Genomic DNA, 18,034 nt, shown 5'->3' on the forward strand with positions numbered 1-18,034 from the left:
GACCTATGACTGATGGAAACATTGCACAGCATCATTGAATCCAAAATAATGGCGTGAACAAGAAACTAGTTTTTGCCTTTAAATTTACTCAAAGTGACAAAATCTGTATCGGCCATATATGTGACATGAGAATGAACATGAGTTCAGAATGTATTTCCACTGAACAAAGTAAAAGTGACAGAAGATTTTCATATTGAATAGCTTTAAATTTTACCATATCAATTTATCATCTCTGCAAAAAGAAAAATGAATTTCAGTGTCCAAAATATATTATAGTCATCAGCATGAATAAAATATTTAGGCTGTTTTAGAGCTTTTACCCTCACACACACACACACACACACACACACACACACACACACACACACAACTGGTCTGAGACCTGCTTCCACTCTTCTCACAGCACAGTGATGAGAGAGAAATAAGAAAATACAGTAAAGCATTTATACAAAAATAAGAGTTCAAGAAAATGTGAAATGTGGTCAAAGTGTGATCTTTGTTAAATCTATCATTAAATATGACTTTTTTTTTTTTTAATCTGAAGCTTTCTGATCTTCAGGCCCAACTCCTCCTGAATTATAAAATGGTAACATGTTTCCAAAGTTACCACATGGATCCTTTTCACCCTGTCATACTGTAAAATCTGACAAGTTGACCTTACGTAAAATAATCTTAGAAACCAATTGTTTTGATAAGGTAAAGTAAATATAGCTACTAATCTTAATTTATGGTTACTTATATCTACTTGTTAAGTTTACTTATAACTGAGCTATATTTACTTAATTTTGTGAAGTTGTTCCAACTTAAAAATGACAAGTGAAATGACCTTGTTCTGTCAAAGTGTTAGCAACTTCAGTAAACCGAGTTAGTCTGACTTAACTTTGGGAGATCTGTGAGTTCTGCTTTGTTAACATGTTTAAGCAAATATAAATTAGATTGACTAGTTTGCAATCAGCAGAATACAGATATATAGCTCAGTAAACGTGGTTTACTTAAGTTACTAAAAGTTGATGAGAATGATTAAATTAAATGTGTTGCATTTAAGTTGCAACAACTTAACAATATTAAGAAAATCTGACAAAATTTTAAGTAAGCTCAAAAACACCATAAAATCTGACAAATTAGTCTTACTTTAAAATATCTTTGAAACTGACTGCCTTGAAAAAAGGTAAGTAAATAAAACTATGAATCTTACGTTATGTTTAGTTCAAACCTAATTGTTAAATTTTGTTAACATGTATTTTCTTTACTTAATTTTGTTAAGTTGTTGCAACTTAAAAATGACAAGTAAAATTTCTTTGTGCTTTCTTAGTGTTTGCAACTTGAGCGAACTAAGTTAGTCTGACTGAATGAGGATTTTGCCAGTGATGAAGTTAGGATACCTGCAAGTTATGTTTTGTAAATATATTCAAAAATATATAAATATGGCTTGGCTACTAGTTTGGAAACAGTAGAATAAAGATATAAGACACAGTAAACTTGTCTTCTTTAAGCTGTAAAAACTTCACAAAGTTAGGTAAATGCAACTAAATTCTAAGGTAACTTAACAGTTAGAAAGTTCACATAATTTACAACTAATAGCTATAATTACTCAACTTTTTCAGGGTGATCTGAATTAATGTAAAATCAACGTGTCAATTTTTGCAATGTAGACATAAATGCATACATAAATTAAGATTTACATATACTGACATTTTAAAAAAATAATCGGTTTCTTTTTTTTATAAATAAAATCAACTTGTCAAATTTGAATTCATACAAAGGTGCAAAATCAAGTGCTGTGTTATTTAGCATTTGAGTAAAAAGTCCTTTAACATGTCAGATAAACAGACACTGATGGCAGAGATGGACACAAATATGAAAATATGCTGTTTATGAAACATCAAGTCCCTCACAGGTACAACTCACTGACAGTCTGTCCTCGTGGACATCTTGCTCTTTTTAAAAGCAAAATGTTCATCACGATGACTCGGGAATATTTCCAAAATATTTTTCAGGCCTGTGCAGGGCTGAAGCAGGAGTCAGTCCAGACCTCACGGATCCAGACCAGACTGTGGACCCCCATCAGATGGGAGCAGAGCTGCAGCGGTCTATCTGACAGGAGGTGATAAGAGGAGCAGAGAAGTGACCTCGGGCCTCCTCTACTCGGAGCTCCTCAGCAGGCTGCAGTCCGTGTCTTTACCGTCCAGTCAGTCGGTACCGGCGGATCAGCGGCGCAGGTCCCCGGCTGGAGGCCGTGTGTTGGCTCTACTCGCAGGCCGACACGCTGCTGATCTTAGCGGTGTTCTCGGTCCACGGCTGCAGGTTCTGCAGCGCGAACAGAGAGCTGTTCTGCAGGCAGAGCGGGTCCGGGGTCACAGGCTGGTTGATGGTCTTCTGGAAGGCCTCCTGCTGAAGCTGCATCAGGATCCGGTTGGCCTGCTGGCGCTCCGCCTCGCGCTCCTCCGCCGTCTGCCGCCTGCAGCAACAAAGAGACCCCGCGGAGTGATTCTCACATCCAACCAAAAAGCACGAAGCCGCAGTGTGTCAGTCACATTACACGCTGTATGATAATCCCAATGTTATATCCCGATATATAGGATATTAATTTCAATGTTACCTCTGTGTAATTGTAAAATTGTATTTATCGCAACAGTTGATTTGAAATTTCCACCTGTTTGGGCCCACCAGGTTTTTGAAATATGCGGATTATAAACCTACAAGATCCAATTACTAAAGAAATACAAGAAAAAAATTGAAGCATCATAAAACAACCAGAATTTTAAAATCATCGTGAAAATTGTAGAATTATAATAATTCCATTATTCCAGCCTAACTGGACAGGCCTATCACCCCAAGAAGAATTGGAGAAATAATTGTAATTATAAAAATTATTATTATTATTATTAATATATTATTGTAATTATTCTTATTCTTTATTATAATATTATAATTCTCTGTTTGTTTAAAACATTTTTCTGTCGCTTTTTCTGTTATGTAAATGATGATTATTCGTATCTAATTCGGAGATAATATGTAATATTTCAGACTGTTTTGATCTGCTTTAGTTTTTTTTTTGTCCACTTAAGCATTTCTGCTTCTCTTATTGAGGCTAAATTACACCAACTGACTGACATTGTATGACCCATGGGAGGCAGGAGTCTCTTCATATCAACAATCAATAATGTGTTCACATAGAATCTATAACAACATTTTAAGGACTGTATACTGTCAGTGTCACCTCAAACTAATGCAGTCTAATTCAGAACTTCTGAAATAAATCCTACCTTCATGCCAGGTATTATTATTTTATCCATCCCATTTAAATAAATTAGAATATGCTAAATCACTGAGACACCTCACAGTAACCCATGACACCACAAACTGCAGCCATAAAAGTGAGCAGAAAGTTGAATCAACAGCTCAGAGCAGTTTGAACACACACTTAACATTCACACAACAATCCATGAAGGGGGATTAATGCAAGACTGCTGTAATAGACTGTATTCATTTAAGCTGTACATAAACTGGCATAAACTGAGTATATGTTAGTTTATTTTTGATTATGACTTGAGCACAGTGGTGGGAGTGAGGCTTCCACACATTTAACCTTTTGAAACCTGAACAAACTGCTTTGATTTCTTTCAAAAACATGGGAAGAAGGCAATGAGTGGCTACAAGAAAATTAGCCAAAAATAAAATGAGCCAAATATATATAATGATTATATTATATTCTATTATTATTATTATTATTATTATTATTATTATTATTATTATTGTATGTTATTTTATTTTTTTGTTATTATTATTGTTGTTATTACGCCTATTTCAATATTGTAATTAATTTCCCCCCTTTGTAAACATGTTTTAAGGTTATTTTTTTGCCATCTTTTCCTGATTTTTATAAAATGTTGATTTGTATAAAATGGACATTTTTTGTCAAGTTTGTCTTTGCAAAGGGTTAAGTATGGAATCTTTGTATAATGACATAAGAGGGACCAAAGGGACCTCCTGGAGCTCTTTAATAACCCCTGGAGGACTCTGGTGGCCCTTAGGAGCCAAACGGGCCTCTGGACCTGTAGAGATGGGGGGTAATGGCTCCAAAAATATTCAGTTAAATCACTATCTGCTCTGACATTGCATTGGTAAAAGCTGCTGGCAAATGAAAGATGATTTCACCTCCACATTTGGTGCGTCTGTTTTGGAACCAGGTTTTGACCTGAGCGTCAGTCATCTTGAGGGCTTTGGCGAGCGCGGCACGCTCTGCAGACGCCAGGTACTTCTGCTGCCGTGGAAACGCTTCTCCAGCTCACAGATCTGCAGCCGGGTGAAGGACGTCCGGGGCTTCTTCTTCTTGGGAGGCGTCCTTCTGGTAGGGGTGACCTACACGACGTGTCACAGTGAGGGGTGAGAGGGACACTGGACAGGACAGGAGGACAGCACAGGAAAGGACAATAGATATCAGGACAGGAGGACAGCACAAGAATGGAAAGGACAGTCAGAACAGGAAGACAGGAAGACAGGAGCGTACAGGACACGGCAGTGCAGATTAGGACAGGACAGAAACAGTAGCTTAAAAATAGAAGAGTCTGTGTTTGACGTGAAAGGGTTAAACATACAGAGTTAGACAGCAGAGTGTCTCTACTCCTATAGTCCTGTAATTTCTGAAATGCAAAAGTCACACTACATCCACTGTTTTCTAGTCATGTAGCTTATTCTATTATTCATTTTTATACCATAAGAACCCTGTGTCTGTGTGTGTTTTCTATTTATTTGTCCATTTTTTTCTTATACCATATAACCAAATACCCTTTGGGGAGACCTTTTGAAGAACACGATTTTTCATTTCATGCAATTGTGTAATTATGTTCATAACATTTTTTTAAACACCTGGATCGACATCAGTTTTTTGTGCTGCATTCAGGCACCTTTTACCAGCATGTCAACCTTTGAAACCGGAGACAATTGGTTTGATTTCGTTCAAAAACATGGACAAAAACATGATGAGCATCTTGGCAAGTAATGTCCCGCGAACTGTTAAAGGGAAAAAGATAGAAATTTCTGGCTCTTTCTTGAGGTCATTTTATTTTTATGTTTGTTTTTGTTTTACTTCCGTTTATTCTGCTTATTTTCAAATAATAAAAAAAAATTCTTAACTTTTAGTAATTTCTTTCCATTTTTTCGGTCACATCTTGTTAAGGTTCTTGTCTTGTCTTTTGTGAAGAAATCTTTTCCCTGACAAGAATTTTGTCAGGAATCACAGGTTTAAACCATAACCAAAAAGATTTGTAGAACATTTGTTTTTACACTTAAGCCACTGCATATTCAAAGCCCTTTGGAGAAGCTGTTTTGTGCAGGGGGGTGTTCTGATTAAATAAGTCAGTCAGGTCTTTAGTTGTAAAAAACAGGTTTCGTTGTATCAGTAAAGTTACAAGTTTAATTTGAATGACTTTCAAAAGAAGCAGAGTAAAGAAAGAAAGACTGCAGCAGAGATAGATAGAATACACAGCTCCAGCACTTATTGAAAGACAATGCAAGTATGCAAAGAATATCTTATTAAAATATTGGTGGTAATAATAAGAGAGTGTACTGTGCACTGAAGTTGTCCTACTCAGATCGATAGATAAATAGACAGATTATATTCAGTGATTGCTTCTCATTTAATCATATTGATCTTCCATTATTATCTATCAATTTTGTGACTGTAGACATAGGCTAGCAATTCATTTCCTGTTGAATGTCTTACTGTAAAAGGCCGATTTTTTGTTATCGATTATCTATCGAATTGTAAGCAATAATAAGCCTGGGCAATAGCCTTCTTTATTTCTTCAACGTGTAAAGCTTTGGGTTTTCATTAAAAAACGCAAACTTTTAATGATGAGGCGTCTTTCTTGGCCACTAATAATTAGTGACTGAAAAATAGCCATATCTTTAGTCATTAATCGCCAATTAACTTGTGATATGAAGCTGGTATCAGTATGCCAATAACGAGGATATATACGGAGAGCTTTTAAAAATGTATATATTTATACAATTTATCTATTATTATCATTATTGTTAGTAGTATTTTTATTTTGTCTATAGGTGAAATGATATGCAGCCTCAATTGTATTTTCTAAATACTTTTTCTGTCTTTTAACAATACACTAGTGAAACTCTTTTCTATAGGCATGTTATATGTTATGTTATGTTGTAGCATATTATTCAATGCAAAACAAATCATTTCTGTTAGAGACTATATTGTATTCTATAATTTTATGTTATATGATATGGTATATCTCATTAATATAATATAATATAATATATAATATAATATAATATAATATAATTACCTTGTGAACCTGTCTTTGATATTAGGTCAATATATTATTTCATAAACAGGGCTTACCTGTGAACCTTTCTTTGATATTAGGTCAATATTAGATTATATTATTTCATAAACAGGGCTTACCTGTGAACCTTTCTTTGATATTAGGTCAATATTAGATTATATTATTTCATAAACAGGGCTTACCTGTGAACCTGTCTTTGGTGTAGCGCCGGTTGCTCTCCATCCAGGGGAAGGTGAGCGCGGTCAGGTTGTTAATGTTCCCGCTCCCCGGCGGCACAGAGGAGTTCCCGCAGCTCAGCGGCCGGTGCGCGGGGACACGGATGACCCCGGCGGAGCTCACGTTAGTCCCGTTCGCGTTCACGCCCATGTTCATGTGATAAGCCCCGCCGAGTGAGGCCATCCCGCACGAGCCGCCGGTGCCATTATATCCGCTATTACCGTACGTATAACCCCCGCCGTTCATGCCGCCGCTCGCGCCACCGTTGTAGGCCCCGTGCCCGTAGTCCGGTTCGTGCATCCTCGCGCCCAGCATGCAGCTCTGCTCCACGTTACTAAGGATCTGGTCGATACCGAAGCTGATGGGCTCCACATGCGTGTGCTGCTGCAGATGCGCGCCCAGTATTCCTATGTGATCCATGGCCTCCGCGCGGGCCCCAGCTCCGGCGCGAGGAACAGAGTTTGCTCCACGCGCCGCTCCCTGGACTCTTTGCGTCTGGGCTTCTTGCGCTTAAGCTCCAGCCGTTATCTAGTGCGTCTGTCTTTGTGTGCGCATGCAAGAGCGCGAGGGTAGACTGTTTGTCCCCCCCGCCTACCCCTCTCTGCCGCGCAAGGACATCAATCAAACTGCCAAATAGACAGCGCGAGATTAAGACCCAATTTTGGGCCAGGGAGCTGGATTGGCTAAAGAGTGTGTGAGCTCTGCGGAGACTTTATGGCACACTTCATAACACACTGATTAACAGCTGGACAAAATCAATAACACAACTATACAACATTTATCTGTGCACACACCTGCGCGCGCGCTAATGTCCACAGAACTGAGCGTTTCCGTCCTTTCCGTTAACGCTTTATTTTTTTGATTGGGTTTTACTCTCCCTGACAGTGCTGGTTGCCCCGTGCATTTAAAATAGGCCTATATATTGTACTTTTTATTTTGCGAATTATTTTTTAACTCTCCTTTCCCCCCTCAATGCAGGTCTTCATTTTTGCTAGGGACAAATAAAATGATATGAGTTTATCTATTCTATTGCGAGTATTTATATCAGGCTAACGGATTACGGATGCAATCGAAGTCATGGGGCTCAGTCAGAGGTTTATATAATGATATGGGAATATTAAAATACTATATATTGTTAGCGTCAAGTGATCAAATAAAGCTGGAAAAAAAGGGCAATTAACTAAGTTGGATCGAAGAGACCAAATTGTATTTGTATTGTATTTACTCTATTAAATCAAATTTTAATAACTTTGTGTCAACACACAGTATTTCTGTTAATTAAACACGAATATTTTGTGTTAATTTAACACAGTTCTGTAGGTTGCTGCTAAAGCAAATGATCTGTGTGCAACCAATCTGTGTCCATTATTGAACACTGTAAAATCTGGAAAGTTGATCTTACTTAAAATAATCTTGGAAACTGATTGCCTTGAAAAAGGAAATACATTAATCTTTATTTGATATGTTGACTTTACATCTAATTGTTAACTTTATTTATACAACTTAGTCTTATTAACTTAATTTTGTGAAGCTGAAATTATCTTGTTCTTTCTTTAAATTAGTCTGGTTGAACTTGATCATCACAAAGAGGATTTTCGCAATGGTGAAGTCAGGAGATCTGCCAGTTTTGTTTTAATAACATGTTTAAGAAGATACAGATATGATTGGCTAATTTGCAACTAGCAGAATACAGATATATAGCACAATAGACTTGGTTTACTGAAGTTGCAAAAACATAGAAATTTTTATTTATCTAATCCCGCCGTGTAAATATCACAAAATGTAAAGTAAACCAGGACTAGTCACATTTGCTTACATTTTTAAGGCAATTGTTTCTCTAGTTCATTTTAAATAAATTATAGTTGTCAGCGATGAACATTTATTTTGTTATTTTTGTTAGTCATTTCCTCCATGTTTCGATGTGTTTAATGTAATGTTTTGCACTGTTATTGTAGCTGTGTTATATTATACATTGTATTGTTATGTTGCTCGGATTAGGCAGTAAGTTTTGGATTTATGGCAACAGAGTCAGACATGAATTTAGCTCATCGAGAAGCTTCTCACGTCACGCAGAGATCGCATTACTGACATTATTTCATAACATTTCCACAGATTATCCTTTACGATTCAAAAAGGGAAATTTACACCAATTTCTTTGTTTTGATCCATTCTGAAGAATTTTGGGACCCTCTATAAAGAGATCTAATGGGTTCAAAATACACAGTATAAATCACTGAAATATGATTGATGTATATATGGGCCACTCATTTATTGTTATGGATCTGGCGCCATTATTAATTCATGCTCAGAGTGATGACAGAGCTGCAAACACGGATGCGTTTTTTTCATTTGTTTCTGTGGGAATGGAGCGGAGCTGCACGTGCTGCTGCAGTCTTTTTTATCATGCCATCTCTGCAGCACTAAAAGCAGCCCAAAGTGAAATTTTAATAACACAAAGAAATGATAGGTCATTATTTGGCATAAGACTCCATTCATTAAAAATATTAATGAATCCGAAATGATCAGTGACTGTGCAGTGGGTTTAAATTAGAGGGATATTCATTGCGCTATAATAAATGGATGCAAATTTGTTTAATCGTAGATCATAAATAACGAGCAGCGCATTTTCCTATTAACGGGACTCTGTCGGTGCTGCTGCGTACAAACACACCGACTCCACAACAATTAAATGAAAAATGTAACCATGTGGCTCATCGATTTCCTCTCCTTCTAAAAGCCACTGGGACTTAATTACTTAACACAGGGCATTAAGGTATTAATATTTGATATGGTTGGAGCTGCTCTCATTGGCCATTTGACCGACATCAAATTTTAATGCGCGCGGTAGCCTATCCGCGCATTGAGAAGCAAGTATTCGTTTAAGTGTGGGCCAATAATGAACATACGGACTGGAAATTACTGAGATGTAATGTAATAGTGGACTAATGCAGCGCAAAGAGCAGCGCGTACAGACAGGCAGTTACTGTTTATTCAAATGTTATATGGAACACATGCCGGTTTAGAAATTCAGAAAAAGTTCTTCCGAAACAAATTTAAAAAAAAAACAAAACAGACTTTATTAGTGGAGTGTGAAATTCAAAAGTCCTGATTAAATAGGCTCCACTGAAACAAAAGACATATAACTAACTTTAGTACCAAAATTACAATTTTTATTTCTAAATTATAAGTTAGAATTAACATTTATTTTTAGCAGTGCGTGTATTTAGACTTCCACATGAAGGTTTGCGCGACAGGAGACTGTTTTTGGATATAGGCCAGTGATACTCAACACTGCCCGCGGGCCAAATCTAGCCCCCTCTATGATGCTGGGTGGCCCCCCAACCATTTTCTAATTCACAATAAAACTGGGAATAGGTTTTGCACTTTTAGTATACATGAAGTGCCAGAGAACATAAAACAGCAACGAAATAGTGCTTGTACATCAAAAAAAGGCCAATGGAGGATACTCCCCCCCCTCCCAACAGACGTCCTAGCAAAGCCCCTAATGTCCTAAAGTCCTGGAAGTATCCTAAAAGATACGAAAAGTCCCAAAAATCTAGAAATGTACTAAAATTCCTGAAATGTCCTAAAAACCTAAAAAAGTCTTAAAATCCTAGAAAGGTCCTAAAATCCTATGTACAAAATCCTGGAAATGTCCCAAAAGTCCCAGAAAAGGTCCTACAATCTTAGACAGGTCCTAAATCCTAGAAATGTCCTAAAATTCTAGAAATGTGCTAAAATTCCTTCCTCAAATCCTAGAAGCGCCCTTCAAACCTAGAATTGTCCCAAAATCATGGAAAGGTCTTAAAAGCCTAGAAATGTGCTAAAATCTAGAAACGCCCCAAGACATGTCCTAAAATCTCATAAACATCCTCAAATCCTACAAACATATGGGGCTGCTGTGACTGGCCCCCGGGCCTCTGTCATTTTGCAGAGTGGCCCATGCAGAACCAGCTGAGTGTCCAGTCCCCAGTCCCCGACTGTGACAGGCCTAATATGCCTGACAGTAACTGTGGCTGTGGCATCTTTTCAAACTCAATTATCGAGCGACCATTTTCATCTCAGTGGCTCAAATGTCCTTGTGGGGTTTGCAGGAAGAAAAAAACCTCTCCTCACTTCAGAAGGAGACATGTATTGATCTGTGGCCCCTTCAGGCAGCAGCAAACACTCCTCAGGCTGGAGGATCCCATAGGCTGAGGCTGCCAGCTGCACAGTCACAGACTCAGACTAAACTCTGGAGTCCTGTACTTATTATTATATTTATTAATCTGATGGCAGTTCAACACACATCAGTTTCATGTCTGAGTAAACATCACAGTTTCAACATTTTACAAAGTAATTACAGTTACATTAACTAAATGAGACCCAAAAAAGAGGCCCAAAGGACTACCAAAAAAAAAAACAACCACAAACCTCACTACAAAGACACACAAAATGACAAAAAGATGCATAAAGACTACATAGAGATGCAAAACCCCAACAAAGTTTATTTGTCTTGCACCCATTAAGGAGAGGTGGTGGGTGACTCCTCCAAAATAAAAGACCAAGGATGTCACTGCCTTACATAATGACTATCAATGTTATCTGCCTTTACTGAACAGGCCTACTGGACACAGACCCAGGGGCCCAAGTGTCAGAGGCCCCCTAGCCTTCACCTGCAAAGTGTCAATCAAATAAACACTAGCAACCAGGAGAGACAAAGAAGACAACTGAGAGGAAGAAAATGCAAAGAGACACACTAAACTACAGATGGGGCAAAACACACACACACACACAGACACAACACTACTACAAAGACACGGTAAACGCTCCTAAAAGATACAAAATGACCTCAAAGAAACACAAAATAACTACAAAAAGGTGAACCTCCCCAATAAGAAACACAAAATGACTACGAAGAGACACTAAATAACTACAAAGTGACACAAAACAACCAAAACAGACACAACCCCCCCCCCCCCCCCCTTAAAGAGAAACAAAATGACACAAAATAACTACAAAAGGGACAAAACAACCAAAAAGAGACACAAAATGACCCTAAGACACAAAATCACCTAAAAATTCACAAAATTTCCCACCCATCCCCAGTAGAAATTAACTTGGAGAGACACAAACAGACCACAAAAGTCACAAAACGACTAAAGAAAAAAGGGGCAAAATAAACAAAAAGTAACAAAAAACTACAACGAAACACAAAATGATCAAAAAAGACAAAATCACCTTAAAGTCACAAAATTTCCCATGGCACATTTTTTGCACTTAACAGTATGAATGTAACAATTTAGTTTCCAGTGTATTTTAGACTTATTGTAGGAGCTGAGCTGGAAATTCACAGATTAAATAAAAATACATGCCAAAAAATGTATACCATATGCAGGAACAGAGTCAAAATGATCAAAAATAAAGAATGAAAAGTGCGTAAAATGCACCAAACAGTCCCTAAGGGTTAAACCACTGAATGGTGACGTGCATATTTGTATGAATTGTGTACTCTCTCTCTGTGGACTTGCAGCCTGAAGCTCCTGCTTCGTCTTTGTTTCCCCCTCTTTTTTTGAAGGAATGAGACTGTGTGTGTGAGTGCATGCATGTGTGTTTGTGTGGGTGGGGCAGTGTGTTGTCTACCTGAGTCCTTGACCCTTGACCTCGACCTCTCTGGCGCCGGCTCCATTAGCTTTTCCTCTGGATGCAAGATGAGCGCTCTCTAACCTCTGGCCAAATTAGGGTCTGGGGACTTGGTGGAGGTGTAATGTAACCACAACACAAATAAATGTTTGAATCACGACTGCCTACTACAGCTAGGTTCTTAAGTGTAAAGATTTCTAATGATGGCCTACTGTTACTGTCCAGCAGTCTTAAACACACAGCTACAATTGAGGAAGGCTTTTGGTCAGTGCAGCATCACTTGATTTAGGTAATTGTATTTGTGCATGTGATGTCAGCAGATCTCAGTGCTGAAGTTAATGCATTAACTGTTATGGTAACTGAATGGAGTGAGAGATAAAAGAATGAAAATAAGGTCCAGACTGTGAGAAATAAAAACAAAATGTGAAATTGTGCAAAAGGCTTTAATGAAGGATATTTTAATAATTTGTGGCTCAAATAGTTTTTAAATACTGTGAGTTCCACAGTATGTATGTGTGAAACTTTATCAAAAATATGTTGATGTATTGATGTATCAGCATGTTATCACTCTGAACTCATCAAATAGCGACACTCTGTCAGTGCTTTCAATGTAAAGCTGTTACAGTGATGTCAACACATGGTGGGATGACGTCATGGTGAGATGACGCAGCGCTGTCCTTATTCTTACACAGTGGCACATGAGACCCGATGCGAAGGTTAGAATCACGATGGTTAGAATTAGGCAGCAAAGTCAAGGATGGTTAGGTTTAGGTAAAAGAGGCACATGATAAGGTGTAGAAAAAACACTCACATCCAAATGGAATGCAAACTCCAGACTCCTGCATGAAGGTCAGTTGTTTGCGAGACCCATCCACTTTGCCAACAACCCACTCTAGAGGTGCACTCACAGGGCTGGAAGACTAGGAGTGAGTAAGGGAAGCATAATTAGATAAAAGGCTAGTGAAGTTTCTGTTTTTTGTGAAGCAGCTACTTGTTGCATGAACACTAACATATTTTAACAACATTAACACTTGTTGCTTTTGTGCCTTTTAGTATTTTTTTCTGTCAATTGTGTGCAGACTGTAACAGTAAGCAAGTCTTAGTATAAGTAGATGTTGTGAGGGTTATCATGGAGATCTGTACCTGTTATTTGTAAATTGACTTTAAAATGTGTTCATATTGCTAAAATGGACAGGTGTAATCATTATTATCAGATCATTTTTTTCCCATGAGTTTGTAAAGCTGAAGTCAACTGTATGAGAGCTGGTTTGTCCCATCTTCATAAACGCAGTGTGATCCTGGCTGATGTGTACCTTTCCAGGGTGTTGGATCCCCGCAGAACAGAGAGGGAACCTGGAGCTCAAAGTCCGGTTGAGACTGACACAAGTTAATAAAGAATGTGTGTGTCAGGTCTGAAATAACAGTTTGAGGTGCTGAGACACAGAGATAAGTGACTGATCATCCTGTTTGTTTAGGAACACAGGAAAATGGCATCGAAGGGGAACCTGCTCTGTGTGGACTCCAGGAGGAAACACACACACACACACACACACACACACACACACACACACACACACACACATTCACACACAAATGGTCACGTTGTGGACCTATATACGCAAGAGTACAGGTTGTCAGGGAAACAGGCTGTTTTGGTTGTCTGCTGCAGGCCATTACACGCCACCTTTCTTATGTGTCACATCAGTGAGAAATGTGAGGAGCTGAATCCTCCTTGTTTTGTCTCAAACACTTTGAGATGCTTTGGGAGTAGATGCTGTTGAGGCCTTTGCAGTTGATTTCCTGGCCTTCAAAGTGTGAAACAATCCTTAACAGAGCAAGCAATACGCTCTAAAACACCCATTCTCACTGCATACAATTTACAAATGCTTTATCATTAACTGTTTGTGTCTCTTGGTGTCCGGTCTGTCATGGTGAAAAGCTGGTGATGCGCCTTAAAAGTCTGGTCTGGGGTGAACCAAAACAAGACCTGGGTCGTTGTTATGAGCAGCAACCACAGTTGAACAGGCCAACAGAGGGTCACCCACTGGAACTCAATATACATGAATCTAAGGGAAAAGACTGCACCATTTACAGTCTGGACACAGAGTGACAAGCAAATTAAACAGAACCAGGCTTTCTGTGTGTTGGCTAGCTTAAAGAAGACATATTATGCTTTTCCTGCTTTTTCAACCTATTAATCCTGTTACAGTGTTGGATGGTCATGTTAAAGAATGCCAAAGTTTCAGATACTATGATAAGCATATGTGGGAGAAATCCCTGTGGGCAGTTTTGGATGCCTGTGAACGCGAGCCTTTTGTTCCGCTTTTTCTAAACACAACTCAGTCTCTCGTCATACTGAGAAGGATGTCTCTAACATGGGCACATTGCTCCATGCTCAGGCCGCTCCCTCTCCTCCCCTCCTCCTCTCCTCCCTCTGCACAAGTGCTCCTCCCCCTCCCTTCCCCACAGGTCCAGGTCCCCAGGAAGTGCCACCCTCTGAAGCAAAATTTACATAGTGGCCGAAAGTGGAACTACAGCGTCACGTGATGCACACTGGCCCAGAAAGACTTTTCCCCATTTGCTTAACATTGGGAAAGAGATCTCCTTAAATCACTGGATAATTTTTTTTGAGACATGTTGACTTTTCAAAACGCATTTTTTAATAGCCATTATTAAAAACATTAAGTCCTAAAGACGTAAAATGTACCATTTTCCGAATCAAGATATGCAATTCGGTATTTCTCCAGACATAAAAATGAAAGCGCATAGTACCCGCGGGACTGTAACTCTTGGAGTCCCTGACACAGCACAGGCTTTGTGCCGGCTGTAGTAATGGATATTTTTGAATAATAATTCATCATGTCTACCATTTTACAACACATCCACACACTGTTGGCTGTAAAGCCTGTAATATGGACGTCTTACCATGTCTGTATCAGAGACCGTATATACGGTCTACGGTCTGTATTCAAACAACTGGTTACCAGTGAGCAGTGCGGAGCTCTAGTGACAATTACTAAAAGGTACTGAATGTAGTATTTACTTAAAGTTGAGCTGTGTATTAATACACGGGACAATATTACAAGGCACCTTTTATTATATTTTCTGGGCACAACACTCCGGTCATGATTACGATACGATTCCCTGATAAGTTTTATGTATATTTGTGTGTGTGTGTGTGTAGAGAGAGAGAGAGAGATAAATATACCATTATCTGATTATCATGTAAATATTAAAACCAACAGCACCATTGTCGTTATATTGCTGATTAGCTAATGTTGCTAATAAGCTAAGCTACTACGAAAGGAATGCTCATGAACGAGCGCTGTTTGCTTCAAGCACTTGATTTGGGTAACTTGTGTGAGTGAGCCAGTGAGTCGGAGTCAGTGCTCGGGTACACTCGGCTGTCGTTAATCACTTCCACACATGCTCTATGGGCCAGTAGATCTGGGTATTTTACACTTTTCTAAACCCGGAAAAAGAGTTTTCTCTGCTTAATGTGCCACTGAGCAGCTCTCATAGGAATTATTGCGGCCCCGCCCCCAAGGCTGTATCCAGATTTATAATAGATCCATGCACTGGTCTGCCTGAGTGTTTTTTTGCACTCACCCTCAGCTAAGTGTGTCTCTTGTATTGAAGCATTTGAACACTGGAGTTTTTTCAGTTGGCTCAGTATCTTCTTCCTCTTAATAGGATGATTTAAACCAAGGATATTATAGAGTGGCGAAGGGATGATGTATTTTTGCAGGTCAACCAGGAAGTAAGTTTTGCACCGGTCGGTACCAGAAAATCGGTTATTGCCAAAAATAAACTCTATGATGAACATGTTCAAGTTTATTAGACTTACAAGTTTTGTTCAGTGTGATAATCTTCACAGATGAACACCACTTTTGTGTGTTTTGAAGCGTAAATTATATCGCTAGAAGCAAAAAGCTACTGTTAGACTATACACAAACTATATCACGGTCACACGTATTAAACGCCACAACTGCAAACACTGTAAAAACACGTTAAAACATGATCAAAACATATTATAAACAGATAAATGTACAAGTTCGAATGCGAGTCTGTAAAGCTGTAACGGCGGACAAGTAGGTTTAATGACAAACACTGTAGTCCCATTTATCCCTTGTTAGCATCCACCTTTTTTAAGATGAGTAAAACCTTAAAAGTTCAAAAATCGGGTTTAAGCTGACATATTTTATGTTGCAGAACAAAATGTCTAAATATCTTTAGCCTGTATTAACCACAGACATTATTTAGTGCATTTTACTGAAAACCCATTCAAAAAACCCATAGACTTTTGGACAAGGGAACCGGGACTTCACCACTCTATAAGACACCACATTTAACCTGTTCATTTAAGTTGGAATCTCTTAGCTCTATACCTCATATAAATCAAAACAACTTTGCCAAAAGATACAGGGTGAAAAGGACAAGTACAATAACAAGAAAAAATGACTCCCAAAGTCCCCATATCCAAAGAGATCTCCCTGGGGTTCAAACACTAAGTGCATCTGCAACTAACAAAGGTTTTTGATAAGTTGTCCCTTCTTCTTCCTGTATCACTTCCTGTCACTGTGGTCCAACTGCCCTCCACCATCTCCCTCTGACATCTCTCAGTCCCCTGTTCCTCGATGTGTATCCCCATATCCCCAAAGTTTCAGTGATGAATGGATGAAATCAGTCATAAAGCTCACCATGTCCTTATTTTTGGATCCCTCTGGAATACTGTGTATCCGTATATTGATATGCCTTGACCTTGACTCCAAGTCTTCACATTTAGTAGTTAACTTGGCCTCACAGTGAAGTAAGAAGGACAACGACCTCTCCAGGCACGTGGTCCTGTCTTCCTTGTCTCTCAGCATTTCTTCCATATCGACCATTTGTTGCTCCAATGAAGCTGTTCTTACCATGAGTTCTTTCATGTTAGTCTCTAGTCTCGCCAGAGCCTCTTTGTTGTTATTTGCCGCTTCTGCATGTTCTTGTCCCAGGTTGCAGATCTCCTCTAGTATCGCCACGTCCAGCTCGCCACTAACAGGCATCATTTCTGGTTGTATATCTGTCGAGGACTCGTAACTTTCTTTGTTCGCCATATTGTTTAAGTTGGTTAATGCAAGAGCAAATTTTTACAATGACTCCCGCCACATGGCGCCACTGGAAGTCCAGAAAAATAATTCCACAAATTGTTTTTCTAAGGGTTGAATTTGGACTTTGGACTATGTGTGTCGTCTCATCCCGTGTCTGCATATTACACCTGAGGTATCCTTCTCCTGCTGTTGACGTTCTTGAATGCTGCTACCCAAAGTAAACTGAAATTTGCTCTTGTTCCATTTTGACATGCTTGGTCTCCTTTGAAAGGTGACGCTGATTGTTTTTTCCCCAACAGTCAGAATCACTGTACATGCCTTGTTTCAACACTAAGAAATACAAAGGTTTTTTTACGGAATGATATTCGTAAGGATATTCGACATGTTGACTGGACATGCTGACCTTTCAATAAGAGGATGACAAGAGCCACAGCCACCCCAGATGGGAATGATGGTTCAGATGGGAAGTGGAAGAACACACTGGACTCCTGCATGAAAGTCCGATTTGTCCCTCCTGCCCACCTCCTTATATTACTTTTCTACCAGCAGTGTTTCAATCTGACACCGTGCTGCTGCATATCATGCACACATGAAAGGTGCTGGCTGGCTATCTGCCAGCGTTTAATAATAACACATACGGTTCTGTCCACCCGAGTTCTCAGCTGACACCATACAGCGGTGTATCATTTGGATGCCAAAAGTGGCTTTTGGCATCAGGGTCTTACACTGAAAGTTCTGAAAAATCAGGAGAATTTGACAACTACAAGATGAGCACAGGCTGGCTAGTTATGGCCC

General features: G+C 39.0%; 1 protein-coding gene across 1 annotated transcript; it reads right to left on the minus strand.

Annotated features, from left to right (window-relative positions):
* Nucleotides 1-1,158: 1,158 nt before the first annotated feature.
* tlx1 (T cell leukemia homeobox 1) lies at nt 1,159-6,979 on the minus strand. Its single transcript, XM_042502142.1, is given in 7 exon segments — nt 1,159-2,458; nt 2,600-2,601; nt 4,009-4,010; nt 4,165-4,267; nt 4,270-4,348; nt 4,350-4,398; nt 6,494-6,979. Coding segments are annotated over 7 exon segments (900 nt in total). The 5' UTR covers nt 6,948-6,979; the 3' UTR covers nt 1,159-2,247.
* Nucleotides 6,980-18,034: the final 11,055 nt, after the last annotated feature.

Source organism: Plectropomus leopardus, chromosome 15, assembly GCF_008729295.1.
Source record: "Plectropomus leopardus isolate mb chromosome 15, YSFRI_Pleo_2.0, whole genome shotgun sequence".
Classification (NCBI taxonomy): Eukaryota; Metazoa; Chordata; class Actinopteri; order Perciformes; family Serranidae; genus Plectropomus; species Plectropomus leopardus.